General features: G+C 40.1%; 1 protein-coding gene across 16 annotated transcripts in view; it reads right to left on the bottom strand.

The window, feature by feature from the left end:
• DLG2 (discs large MAGUK scaffold protein 2) overlaps positions 1-13,951 on the bottom strand; it is a 2,338,778-nt gene that overhangs the window by 769,452 nt on the left and 1,555,375 nt on the right. For all 16 annotated transcript variants that reach the window (XM_040255566.1, XM_040255568.1, XM_040255582.1 and 13 more), the window contains one exon: positions 13,005-13,055. In XM_040255566.1, the coding sequence (XP_040111500.1) occupies positions 13,005-13,055 (51 nt within the window). The remainder of the gene's footprint in view (positions 1-13,004; positions 13,056-13,951) is intronic.

Genomic DNA, 13,951 nt, shown 5'->3' with positions numbered 1-13,951 from the left:
AGTTTAAGATTCCTCATGACCCATTTATGTCATTTAGGATTTGTTTAGTTGTGAGTCACAGAACCCCCCATTTAAACTGGTAACACAACAAAGGAGATTAACAGAAATTCAGAAGGAGGGCTTCAGAGATGGTTGGCTTCTCGGTCTCAAGATGTCACTAAGACTGTTCTTTACCCCATTTACCTACTCGGCCATCTAATATGGTACTTCATTCTAAAGCTGAAATACTCTTCTGGCCATAAAATGGCTCTAAGCTACTATCTGAGCTACAGGCTTCCTCACTTCCTGCCCATGAAAAAGGGTGGGTTTCTGTCATGGAATTCTAAGCAGGAGTCACAATTCACTCTGACTGTACTGAAATAGGTTGAGTATTCACCACGGATAGAGGCTAAGGGCCTTTCTCCATCAGTGCGCATTGGCTTAAATCAGTAAGGACCTGTTGCATGAGTTCAGAGTTGCCTTAGCTTCCATCAAAGCACATGGGATAAAGGTGTGGATAAAGGTAGACATCTGAACCAAAATCTGGACTCAATTAGCAAAGAGGAAGGGGTGAAAAGAATGAAATGGGTAGATAACTGACAAATGTTCACTACATTGTCAGCAGAAACGGGCAGACCTGCAGGAGCAGCTCAGAGAGAAACCACAGGTGTTGCAGCAGTTACCCGTGAGGACACGTGACCAAACAATGTGTAGGCTGTCTTGTCAGTATAAGGACACAGAATTATGAGATATCTCTGGAGGTGGTTGAAGTGTTTGAGGGGGAAAAAAAAAGAACACTAAAAATGACTAAGTTTACATGTGCCGTTAGCCTGACAATTGATCTACAGAAAAACAGAGATTCATCCCTTAGAGTTTGTTCAGTGGCAAGGGGTAACATTTCCGGCTTTTACCAGTTCTCAAGACGGGGTACTCAGTAACTCAGGTGTGATTGCTGGGCCCCTGTCCTACATTGCTTCTTGGGTCTTTTCCAATAATCTCAGGACCTAGTATCTCCATCATGACCGAAGTTTAGAGCATCCCTGAGTTAGAGCTTTCTTTGCCAAACCTCCTTAACTATCCACATCGTGTTGATATACAGGTCAGGAAAATAGATTTACTCTGATTAGAAAACTCATTTGGGAATAGTAGAATTTTGCCATTTCTGGGCAAGTCTATCCCACTGTCGATTTTTGTCTAAAAGCAGTTAATTTTAGAATCAGATGTCCTTGCAACAGCATCAGATGTGCCGGTGATAACCAAGAGGATGTCAGGAAAAGCTGAGGGTCACAATGTAACAAGTGGTCTCCAGAAGGAAATATATTGGCCAGTTTAGATGATGTGAGGCTCAGGGTAAGGAACTGGAGGGAGGCACTTGGTAATACTCCAGTGACTGATGGTTTGTGGAGTGAAAGAAGGGAGATAAGTCAGCCTGGAGCTATAAAGAAAAATGGAGAAGGCTGGAGTCAGCAGCTGAATTTCAGCTAAAGGCATTTTGTGCCCATTCCTCTAAATCAGGCCTTTGAGGTATGTTTACCAGGTAATCCTCAATCCTGAGACTTTGATGCTTGCATCTGAAGAAAAGTTAGATTAATGACCCCCCAAATGTCTGTAAACCATATTTCTCACAGTAAACTTTTTTTCTGACATCTGAGGCCAATGGTTAACACCGCAAAGCTCTTTCCGCATGTACAAAAAACTTGCTAGCTTCCAAATCAGAAAAGTTTTTAGACAGTAAAGACTTAAATTCATAGACTTGTCGGTCGGCATTCTCTTTACCTGCCACTTTTTTTTTTAATTGTTCTTTTATTTCCTGGGAGTTGAAACACAGTCATGGGTTACTTTACAGGAGATGCATGCGTAAGCTTTGCGGTATTAAGGTTTATTACAACCTGCCAACACTATTCGCTACCAGAGAGGTCAACTTTATGACCTTACCTCAGTGGTGGGAGACACGGTTAGACTTTAGAGAAGATAAATCTAAGCAAGGTGACATTTATTTTGAGAACAGGCTATGGCAGCCTGAGCCTGGGGCAGGACCTATTCAAAAACTTTCTCAGAGTGATAGCAAAAATACAACACCAAGATATATTTGCATAAATACACTAGGCAAGTTATGGATGCCAGATTTGAACCAGTCTGGCTAAGAATTTAAGGGGAGGTCTCATGTAGCCATTGAGAACAGAGTGGCTGTCCGGTTGGGTCTTTATGGTGGATATAACATAGAAATTGGATGCTGCCAGTGTGTTCTCTCTCTCCCTCTTTGTTAACTTCTCTCTCTCTCTCTCTGTGGGAAGCCTCATTTTCTCAGATGAGCTTGCTCCATGAGGGAGGAAATTCATATGGCAACCACTCTTTCTCTCGTCTCTCAGAACTCTACTGCACAGCTGGAATGCAACACCTCTCCATTCCACAAGCTCCAGTGTGAAAAATCCTGAGGAGTGCTTGTATTTGGCTTAGTCTGACTCAGGTGTCAGCCTGTAAACTGTACATCAAGTCCCCAAGAAGAGTTTTTAAAATAAAGATTTCTCATGTCCCACACACCTAAGATTCTGATACATGCAGTCTAGGGCATGGTTCAGGGATGTGTTATTATTATTATTATTATTTTTTTTTACTAGCTTGCCAGGTAATTTCAATGAGTAGCTCTAGTTCAATCAACTGTGTGACCATGGATGCTATGACTGGCAGTGGTCCTCAGAATGTGATTGGAACGGGGAGAGAAGCACTTCCCCCAAAGAAGAAGAATGCGCCTCCTGCCAGTTCTAATGTGCAGACAAAAAAAAAAAAAAGCTAACTATTTCATATGTAGAGACTGGAAGTGAAAGATCATTAGAATAAAATATTTAAAAGCATCTGAAGCAAACATCATAGCCAAAAGCTATTGAACAGAAAAGAAAACACTAACTGCTTGTCTAGCCAGGAGCTAAATTATTGTGAGCTAATAAAGAAGGGTGGAGAAGGCAATGGCACCCCACTCCAGTACTCTTGCCTGGAAAATCCCATGGATGGAGGAGCCTGGAAGGCTGCAGTCCATGGGGTCACTGAGGGTCAGACATGACTGAGTGACTTCATTTTCACTTTTCACTTTCATGCATTGGAGAAGGAACTGGCAATCGACTGCAGTGTTCTTGCCTGGAGAATCCCAGGGACAGGGGAGCCTGGTAGGCTGCCATCTCTGGGGTCGTACAGAGTCAGACACGACTGAAGTGACTTAGCAGCAGTAGCAGCAACAAAGAAGGGAAGACAGAGCTACAAAAAGTTTGGAGTTATTCTAGAGGAAGCTATGGCTGCAAACTCAAGGGCAGACTCCATTTATATACTTAAAATGCATTAATAATTAGGAACATATACCTTTTGGAGATCACTGAAGAAGCTTAGCATTTGCCATAAAAAAAAAAAACTCTCTCTCTCTCCCCCCCCCGCCTCTCACACACACACAGAAAAGCAGGAGTATACATTTGCCACTTGACCTAGGCTCAGAATCATGGCCTAAAGTTAACCAACAGTGACATCTTTGAAAAAAAGAAAGAGGCTTAGATAAAGGTGCATTTATACACTTTATAAAAACTAATATTGAGCATCTATGCTGTTCGATGAACTATTTAAGGCATTTTACATGTTATTTCTGTTTTTCACAACAGTGGTGTATGACAGATACTAGTATTACATTCATCATGAAGAAAGCTGAGGCTTAGTAGGTTAAGTCATTTGTTCAAGGTCACATAGAAAGTGGCCGATTCTGGATTCAAAAGAAAGTCTGAACTCAAAAATCGCGCTTCTTTTGACTTATGTGAATCTACACTTGTCCTAGAAAACTTGCAATACCTTCCACAAAGCCAATAACACTTTGATCAAAATTCACACATATTAAGTAAATATTTTTACATCTAAATACACACTTATGTTTGGATGGTATCTATATCTGTAAACATACATATGTGTGTATATATTTCAATCACACTAAAATATACACTGATAACTGCAAATGCATAAAATTTAGAGTTTAAGAAGATTGTCTAGCATTAAAATTATTTAACTAAAATAGAATAAGACTGTACTATAGCTGACTATATGAAATGCCATCAAATATCTTCAGGAGTGTGGCTTTTTATTCCTGTTACTACTAATTTGAAACAGCTAAAGAGATCCAGAAGAAAATCTGAAATTTAGAAACCTAAAGCCTCTACATTACTTGAAGCAACAGACCCTTAATTCCATTTGAATTTAGGAATTTTCATTTTCATGGAAACTCGATAGTGTGAGATAAATAAATTTGACCTGATTCAGATACCCAAGGAATTTCTAGTTAATTTGAAGCCTGGATTAGTCTAGAGAGTTCATCAGTAGACAACTTTACTTGGTTACTGCTTACCTTCAGTTTACAAATACTGTTTAAAAAATTCCCAAGTTATCCACCTGACACCCATCTGCAGGAATCTGTAGGGTGCAGTAAGTCAGTCACTTTTCTCTGCCCTATAGATATGTTGATTTTGGCACGGGTCTAATAATAAGTAACAAAATCAATGATTTGTACTTAGGAATATGGCTCAGCTCTTTTAAAAAAAAAAATTGCAAAAGAATATCCCCGACGTGTCAGACAGAATATTCAAATAGTGTCACATGGCCATACATTCTGCAGCTGTCAGGAAAACACTCCAAATGTTCTTTTTCTTTTTTTGGATGCTGTGGTAGGGGTCGGCAGATGGTCAGATAGTCACTTCAATATCTCTGCTAAACTGTAGTCATGCATGCTGGTCAGGGTTATGAAGGCATGATGAATCTATTATCCATGCTGGGTCAACTGGCTTCTTTTGATACAAACCATATTACGGGTACATAACCTATTAATTTCATACATGAATAATGGATAAATCATTCAGAGGCACAGACATTATACTCAGCTACCTTTATTAATGTCACAAGAGTTGAGGGTGTCAGAAAGGCTTGAAATATAACAGGTGTCCACGGCTGAGAGGCCTAGATTGTGTAAATGAAAGGAATTTGTTGGGCTATTGTCTAGGCGTCTTTGACATCTTTGCTCTCTCTGGCCTTTTCTCATCCTACAAAACATCAGAATCAGTTCCTAAGATTCTTAAAATATTTTGAATCATCTCCTCCACCATCACCATTGGCAGAATTTAGTCATTAATTTATGGCACCCCACTCCAGTACTCTTGCCTGGAGAATCCCAGGGACAGGGGAGCCTGGTGGGCTGCCGTCTATGGGGTCACACAGAGTCGGACATGACTGAAGTGACTTAGCAGCAGCAGTCATTAATTGTATGTCTTAAATGGCATATCTGCATTGTCTGCTGAATCCTGTACACCCAATACTGTAGCTAAAGTGATCTTTTTCAAACACAAGTATGATTATGTCACTTTTTTCTGCCTAAAATTTTCCAAAGGCTCGCCATTGTCTCCAAGATACAATTTAAAATTTAAATGTTATCCAAGGCATCTATGTTTCAGGTCCTGTCCATCCTTCCTGCCTGCTTTCTCTCTCTGAGTCTCACTTCAAACCTTGAGCCACAGCCATCCTGAACTGTTGCTATCTGCAGTTCCTTGAGCACGTCACCTTGCCATGGACCCCTGCACATTTGCACTCGCTGTTTCCTGAGAGGTCCGCATCTCCTTTCTTGTCCCTGGCCAGTTTCCCTTCACCCTTCAGGTACAATGCCTCAGAGAAGTACTCCATTCTGGGCCGGGTAGTCACTGCATTCTGATCTTCATTATGGTTTCTGCCCATTTACTTCTCTGTGTCCTCCCCCAGGTGATGAAAGTCTATGAAACAAGGGCTGTGCTCAGCGCCCTTGTTCAAAAAATGTTTGACACCTAAGTGTCCATAAGACAGGTGTGGGATTCACCACGTGCGGCAAAGCAGCCAATGCATTGACTAAAGCTACTATAGGGAAGGAGTCATCAACGTGCCCTCAAATTGTACAGTGGTTTTCCCTTTTCTTTTAATATTGTCATAGGAATATAAAGAACACTACAATAAAGTTCCTTCCATCAAGGAACTCACATTTCAGTGGAAAAGACATTTTCTTCATCATTTAGTGTGAGAAATTCTCTACTTGTGTTAATTTATGCAGGGGAAGCTTTCCCAAGAGGGGAAGTCAAGAAAAATCTCTTAGAGGAAAAAACACTTGAGCTTAATTTGGTGCAATTTAACTCAGCGGCAATGAGCTTAGGTTTTCATGTCTGGTGGGCATGGAGCTGAATCCTAGTTCTATCTTTGACTAATGCTGTGACTTTTGACATGTGACTTAATTTTTGAGTTTAATTTAAACTCATTTAAATTATGTGTTCTAATGTGTTAAATGAAGTTAGCAATATCCACCTCACTGGGATGTTACTAAATGTGATTAGCTTATTGCTAAATTAAATGTTACAGAGATGAAATGCATAAAAAATGTGAGCTGTAACACATAGAGCAAAGACCACAACTTCCTTGTTGTGTTCCCTTGTTCAGTCATGTCCAGCTCTCTGAGACCCCATGGACTGTAGCCTGTCAGGATCCTCTGTCCATGGAATTTTCCAGGCAAGAATAGTGGACTGAGTTGCCATTTTATACTTCAGAGGATCTTCCCAACCCAGGGACTGAACCCACATCTCACATGTGCTGTACTGGCAGGCTGATTCACTGGATGTCTAACCTCAATTCAAGTAATGGGGAGAAAGGACAGGGAAAGCTGGTACGAAAAGAATTCCTGTTGGATTGATGTAAATTGTTCATTGAGACTGAGAAGCTAGGTTTTAAGCTTCCTCAGTGATCCTATAAATAATGCTTGTGAGAACTGTCAAATTACCATGAAGGAAGTGTTAAGAATAAAAACAATGCATGCTATTCTAAACCTTTATATTAACTCCTTTAACATTCATAAGAGAAGGGATAGGCTACCCACTCCAGTATTCTTGGGCTTCCTCTGTGGCTCTGCGGATTCGCCTGCAATGTGGGAGACCTGGGTTCCATCCCTGGGTTGGAAAGATCCCCTGGAGAAGGGAAAGGCTACCCACTCCAGTATTCTGGCCTGGAGAATTCCATGGACTGTATAGTTCATGGGGTTGCAAAGAATCAGACACTATGAGTGACTTTCACTTTCAATAATCACAAAGGCCTAGGAAGTGGTTATAAATACCTTAGTCTCATTTCCAGATGTGGAAACTGAGACACAGAAACGTTAAGTACTCAACTCAAAGTAACTTAACCAGTAAGTGACAGAGCCAGAGTCAAACACAGGCCCTGTGTCCCTGTTTCGCTGTACTTGCAGTGACTGAGCACAGGAATAAACCCAAATAGTCACTGAATGCATACTGCATTCCAGACACTGTTCTAGGCAAACTGGATATAGAGTTGACTATTTACATATAGCATATATTTAAGGAGGAGATAGATGTTAACAAAGTAAACAATACATGAATGAAATACATAAATAAATGCTATAAATTTCAGATGTTAGTAAGGACAATTATATGACAATAAAACTATGAGAAGGAAAAAAAAAAGCATAGTGGGGAAGCTGCACTAACTTCAACGGAGTACAAAGGGGAGATTTTTCTGAGAAGGAGACATCTGAGTTGATATTTCAATGATGAAATGAGCAAATCTTATAAAGAGCCGAGGGGAGATTTTCCCAGGCACATAGAGTATCATATATAAATGCCTCAGGTGAGTAAAGCTTGGCATGTGAGGAATGATGAGAAAGTCAGTGTGGTTGGAGTGAACTGTTCTAGGAGTTGAAGGTTAGGCCATAATATTGGGGAAGGAAGCAGAAGTCAGATTATATACAGCCTTGTAGGTGATGATAATGAGTGTAATTATTACCTCTTGGAGGGCTTTAGGAATAAAAGTGGTCTGATCAGGTTTCTACTTCCAAAAAAAATCACTCTGGCTACCTTCCGGAAAAGAATGGGAGGAAGCAGAAGCTATTACTGTGGTCCAGGCGTGGCGTGATATTGATTTGGACCAAGAGTCAGCAGAGTGAGAAGATGTGACTGATTTTGAAGTATATTTTTATGGTAGCACCAATAGGACTTTCGCCAGATACCAAGGGAAAGAGAGTAATTATACAAGACTCCTCGATACATTATTTTTGGCCTGAATTACAAGGAATATTATAGAGTCAGTGAGTTCAGATGACAAATATTAAGAGAGAAGCAGCTTAGGCCCCGAGGACAGGAAGTACAGAGAAATCATGAATTCTGTTAGGAATATATCAAATGTGGGTACTGGGTTTCTGGAGTGTTCCTACATTTAGAGGAAGAACCAGCAAGGAGACTGAGAAAGGGCACCGGTGAGATGGCAGATCAGCAGGAGAGTGCTTTGTTCTGGAAGGCAAGAAATTAACACCTTTGAGGAAGGAGGCAGAGACAGCTGCATCCAGTGCTGCTGAGAAGTCAGGACTGAGAACTGAGGCTTGTATGAGCAAGATGGAACTTGCTGTGACTTTGACAGGGACATTTTAGAGCTACTGTGAGGATGAAAACATGAATAGGTTAACGTAAGAAAAGGAAGTACTAAAGTGGAGTTAATGCAGACAGACAGTTTCCCTAGATTTTTGGTTAAGCTCAATAAAACAACGAGGCAATAATGGGTGAGGAACATTGGGACACATTTTTTCTTTTTCTTTTTTTAAGATGAGAGCTATTATCATGCTAAATTAAATTTATCCAGAAAAAAAAAAAGCAAGCAAGAAACTGATATTGCAGGAGAGAGAGGAGAAAACTCTAGAAGCAAATTCCTTAAATGGACAAGAGGTTATGGAATCCAGGTTACAAGCGAAGAGCTGGCCTTGGAAAGAATCAGGGAACAGAGAGAGCATACTAGCGAATGTGGTGGTAGGAAGTAAGGCGGTTTTCATTTGATGGCTTAGATTTTCTCAAGGACATATGGAGAGAAATTAATAGTTAAGAGTGCGGACGAGGGAGGAGGTGTTTGAGATTTGAGGAGACGAAATGAGATAGGAAACTCTTTTCCCAGAGACCGAGAAATGGATGTTTCTAAAGAAATTGCTAAGAACTGGTTGGTTGTTTTGGGAGTTTGTTTGAAGCCAACAGTTATAAATTTAAAGTGAGATGACTAGGTGCTTCTCTTGCCATGTCTAGTTGCTCAGGCGCTGGCATGGAGTAATTAGGAAGGTGTAAGTTTAACCACGGTAGGTTAACAAGGGCTGAGGCGACCACGAAAAAAGAGAGAGGAGAAAAAGTGCTGAGTGTGTAAGATGGAAAATTAGAGTGATAGACCAGGGCACATAGGCCAAAGGGAGGAGGAGAGTGAGTGAAGCCAGATTCAAGGTCCCAGTGGGGATAGGAGGTGTACTAGAACAAATGATAAGGACACAGAGGCGGTGGTGCTCAGAGAAGGTGATGCTCGACAAAGGGGTCTTGGAAGGGGAACAGCTAAGGGCAAGGATAAGCTTCAGAGTGTGACTGAGATCCTTAAGGTGGGAAGTAAAGGAAGTGAGACGGCATGCAAGCTCATGAAGCGAGTGCAAACACACACACTAGAACCCACCATTGTCTGACTCATAGAGAATGTTCTACCTCACATCACTGTTAGCATCTATTTCTGACCTATAAAACCAGAGTAACTAAATGTTGTTACAGTCAAGACGTATTTATGTGTGGGGTTTGGGGAGAGAGAGGCTGACCTCATAAGGGTGAGATCTGTGTAGTGGAAAGAGATTCTATGTTTAGAAGGCACCGCCATTGTCACCTTTTAATTCTTACTGGTTTTTAAACAAAGGCCTCCCACTTTGACTTTGCACTGCATCCTACAATTTATATAGCTATCTCTGGACAGATGATTAGTGATTTAGGAGAAATACCTTCTCTTTCCTCATTTGGGTTGATTTTCCATAAACCTCACTTTTATTCATTTTGCATGCCTTTAAAACAATTTATCAAACTTCATAATGGAAGTTTTAAAGAACTCATCTGTCAAACATTTACTTTTTAATGTAAATTTCCTTTTAAAGCCATTCATAATAAAAATTAGGCTGGAAGTAAGGAAATTGCCTGACTAATGAAACTGAATAATTAGTAAACTGAAGAAGAAAAAAAAATAAGTTTAAATGTAGATCTAGAGTCTGAATTCATGCTTGGATGAGAGCACAGAAAAAATACTCACATTTTTATTTCTTAATATAAATGTATTGCATGTTTCCCTGGAGGAGAAAATTGCAATCCACTCCAGTATTCTTGCCTGAAAAATCCCATGGACAGAGGAGCATGATGGGCTACAGTCTGAAGGATAACAAAGAGTTGGGCATGACTGAGCATCTAAGCATTCACACATTGCGTGTTTATTATGGAAAGTGTAGAAAATAAATATAGACAAAAAGAAGTAACTAACAATTACCTCAAAATCCTTAACAACAGTTAATAATTTTTAATATTTTGGTATGTATTTTTATTATGAATGCATATACAGATGAAGGTGAAAGAGGAGAGTGAAAAAGCTGGCTTAAAACTCAATATTCATATAATTAAGATCATGGCATCCAGTCCTATAACTTCATGGCAAAAAGGTGAGGAAACAATGGAAACAGTGACAGACTTTATTTTCTTGGGCTCCAAAATAACTGTGGAGGTTACTGTAGCCATGAAATTAAAAGACACTTGTTTCTTGGAAGAAAAGCTATGACAACCTAGACAGAATATTAAAAAGCAGAGACATTACTTTGCTAACAAAGGTTCATTTAGTCAAAGCTAAGATTTTTTCCAGTAGTCATGTATGACTATGAGAGTTGGACCAGAAAGAAGGCTGAGCACTGAATAACTTATGCTTTTGAACTGTGGTGCTGGAGAAGACTCTTGTGAGTCCCTTGGACTGCAAGAAGATCCAACCAGTTCATCCTAAAGGAAATCAGTCCTGAATATTCATTGGAAGGACTGATGCTGAAGCTCCAATACTTTGGCCACCTGTTTCAAAGAGTCAATTCATTGGAAATGATGCTGGGAAAGACTGAAGGCAACAGGAGAAGGGGGCGACAGAGGATGAGATGGTGGGATGGCATCATCAACTTAGTGGACATAAGTCTGATCAAATTCTGGGAAACAGTCAAGGAAAGAGAAGCCTGGCGTGCCGCAGTCTGCGAGGCGGCACAGAATCAGACGTGACGGAGTGATGGAGCAACAGCAACAAATGGCTGCTCCAATTTCCAGGCCCACTCAGTGGCAGCGGATATTAATCTTCCTTTTAAATGTTTTGCCAACTGGGTTGGGAAAAACTGTTTAGTACCATTGTTTGTTTAATAGTAAGGCTGAGCAAGCTTCTGGATGCTATTGGCCTTTTCTTTTTTGATGAATGTCCTGTTAATACTTTTCAGTCACCTTTTTCTAGGGGTTCTTTGGCCTTTTTCTGGGCAGTCTTTGGCCTTTTTTCTTATTCTTCTCTAAAACACCTTTATATTTTAGGCTTACGGTACAAAAAAATCTCCCTAATTTTTCAAATCTTTACCAAGGCCTGAACAACATGTTCAGAACTCTGCAGGGTTGCTGTGTTTTTCTCTATGAGAGAGGTTTTAAAATCCATCACATATTATTTAAAAAAAAAAAAGGAAAAGCATGGTAATGGTAGTTAAGAACATCACATTAATATCACATAAATGAAAATACAGTATCAGTTCAGTTCAGTTCAGTCGCTCAGTCATGTCCGACTCTTTGCGACCCCATGAATCGCAGCACGCCAGGCCTCCCTGTCCATCACCAACTCCCGGAGTTCACTCTGACTCATGTCCATCGAGTCCGTGATGCCATCCAGCCATCTCATCCTCTGTCGTCCCCTTCTCCTCTTGCCCCCAATCCCTCCCAGCATCAGGGTCTTTTCAAATGAGTCAGCTCTTCGCATGAGGTGGCCAAAGTAATGGAGTTTCAGCTTTAGCATCATTCCTTCCAAAGAAATCCCAGGGCTGATCTCCTTCAGAATGGACTGCTTGGATCTCCTTGCAGTCCAAGGGACTCTCAAGAGTCTTCTCCAACACCACAGTTCAAAAGCATCAATTCTTTGGCGCTCAGCCTTCTTCACAGTCCAACTCTCACATCCATACATGACCATTGGGAAAACCATAGCCTTGACTAGACGGACTTTTGTTGGCAAAGTAATGTCTCTGCTTTTGAATATGCTATCTAGGTTGGTCATAACTTTTCTTCCAAGGAGTAAGCATCTTTTAATTTCATGGCTGTAGTCACCATCTGCAGTGATTTTGGAGCCCCCCAAAAGAAAGTCTGACATTGTTTCCACTGTTTCCCCATCTATTTCCCATGAAGTGATGGGACCAGAGGCCATGATCTTCATTTTCTGAATGTTGAGCTTTAAGCCAACTTTTTCACTCTCCACTCTCACTTTCATGAAGAGGCTTTTTAGTTCCTCTTCACTTTCTGCCATAAGGGTGGTGTCATCTGAATATCTGAGATTATTAATATTTCTCCCTGCAATCTTGATTCCAGCTTGTGCTTTTTCCAGCCCAGTGTTTCTCATGATGTACTCTGCATAGAAGTTACATAAGCAGGGTGACAATATACAGCCCTGACATACTCCTTTTCCTCTTTGGAACCAGTCTGTTGTTCCATGTCCAGAAAATACAGTATAACATATCTTAAAATGTATAGCAAAAGATTAATAATGAAAACAATAGGGGAAAAAAGTATTGATCCCTGGGTCAGGAAGATCCCCTGGAGAAGGGAATGGCAACCTGCTCTAGTATTCTTGCCTGGGAAATCCCATGGACAGAGGAGTCCATGGGGTCACAAAGAATCAGACACGACTAAGCAACTAACATTTTCACTTTCACATCACACAAGCTCACTAAATACTTGGCTTTCCCTATTCATTTTTGTACACATAATGAAAGTTTTGTTAGGTTGGTCGGCTTGTCTCCATGCCTTCCACTGCAAACACTTCATTAATATTTTCATTGCGAGCGTGTGTATAATATACATTTGCACATTTCCTCAAGACAACCCATTAGAAAGCAGAATGTGGAATGCAAGATTAGGGTTTTGGATTATTGGATTTTTTCTTACCCTCTCCAATGTAATTTCTTCAAACTCATATTCAATTTCTGTCCCATTGACCTGTAAATAGGGGAAAAAAAGAAAGAAAACTATTAAATACATTTTGAGGAGGAGAGCTGCATTTTGAATAACATTAGGGGGTCAAATTGCATCCTGGCTATGAATAAACCACACTCTATTGATGTTTGTGACCAAATGTTCTCTTCCAAATGAAATATAGTCCAAGGTGTTCTGAAATATGACTGAGACTCTACAAACAAAACAAAACACCAAAAACCCCTCATTGTATCCTTTAAAATTTCTTGATGTTTGGGGGAGAGAAAACAGTACAAAATATGTACTGTGAGCTTAAAAGAGAAAGCCATCTGGGGCATTGTTACAATTACAAGGGCAATTTTTTCCTAATATCTTTTGATTTTTCTATGGATAGACTCTAAAATATGACCTTAAAAATCAGTGGTAAGGGCAACACGACCATATTACATTTTGGGCTGTAAAACAGCATTAAGAATGACCGTGTTAGATAAAGAATGCCTTCTCTTTATTGGTTCAAGCTCAGGTAATTTATCCCCATTATCCTCCCGCTATATTTGTTGAGAAGCCCTGACCCATGTAACCATGGCTTCGGTAGCAATGAGAAAAGAACAAACCAGGACATGCTTGAAATTCCTGGTGAGAAACCATTTTAACCACCTAACCAACCCTTAAATTGATTTGAACTTAGAGAGAGAAACACATTTTAAATATAGTCAGGCATCATAGAACATATGACTTAGATTTCAAGTGACATGAATACAGAACATATGAAGAGCTACTTTAAAATAATCTAACAAATATTAAATTCTCACTTTTATCTATCACAGATCCTTCTCAACCAGGCAAAATTTCTGAGCAAGGAAATTCTTGAATTGGCTATTTTTGTTGTTGTTGTTGTTAGAATATGTCTCAGCAACATT

Source organism: Oryx dammah, unplaced genomic scaffold, assembly GCF_014754425.2.
Source record: "Oryx dammah isolate SB20612 unplaced genomic scaffold, SCBI_Odam_1.1 HiC_scaffold_15, whole genome shotgun sequence".
Lineage (NCBI taxonomy): Eukaryota > Metazoa > Chordata > Mammalia > Artiodactyla > Bovidae > Oryx > Oryx dammah.
The sequence above is the reverse complement of the archived record's forward strand: the minus strand, read 5'-3'. Positions and strand labels throughout refer to the sequence as shown.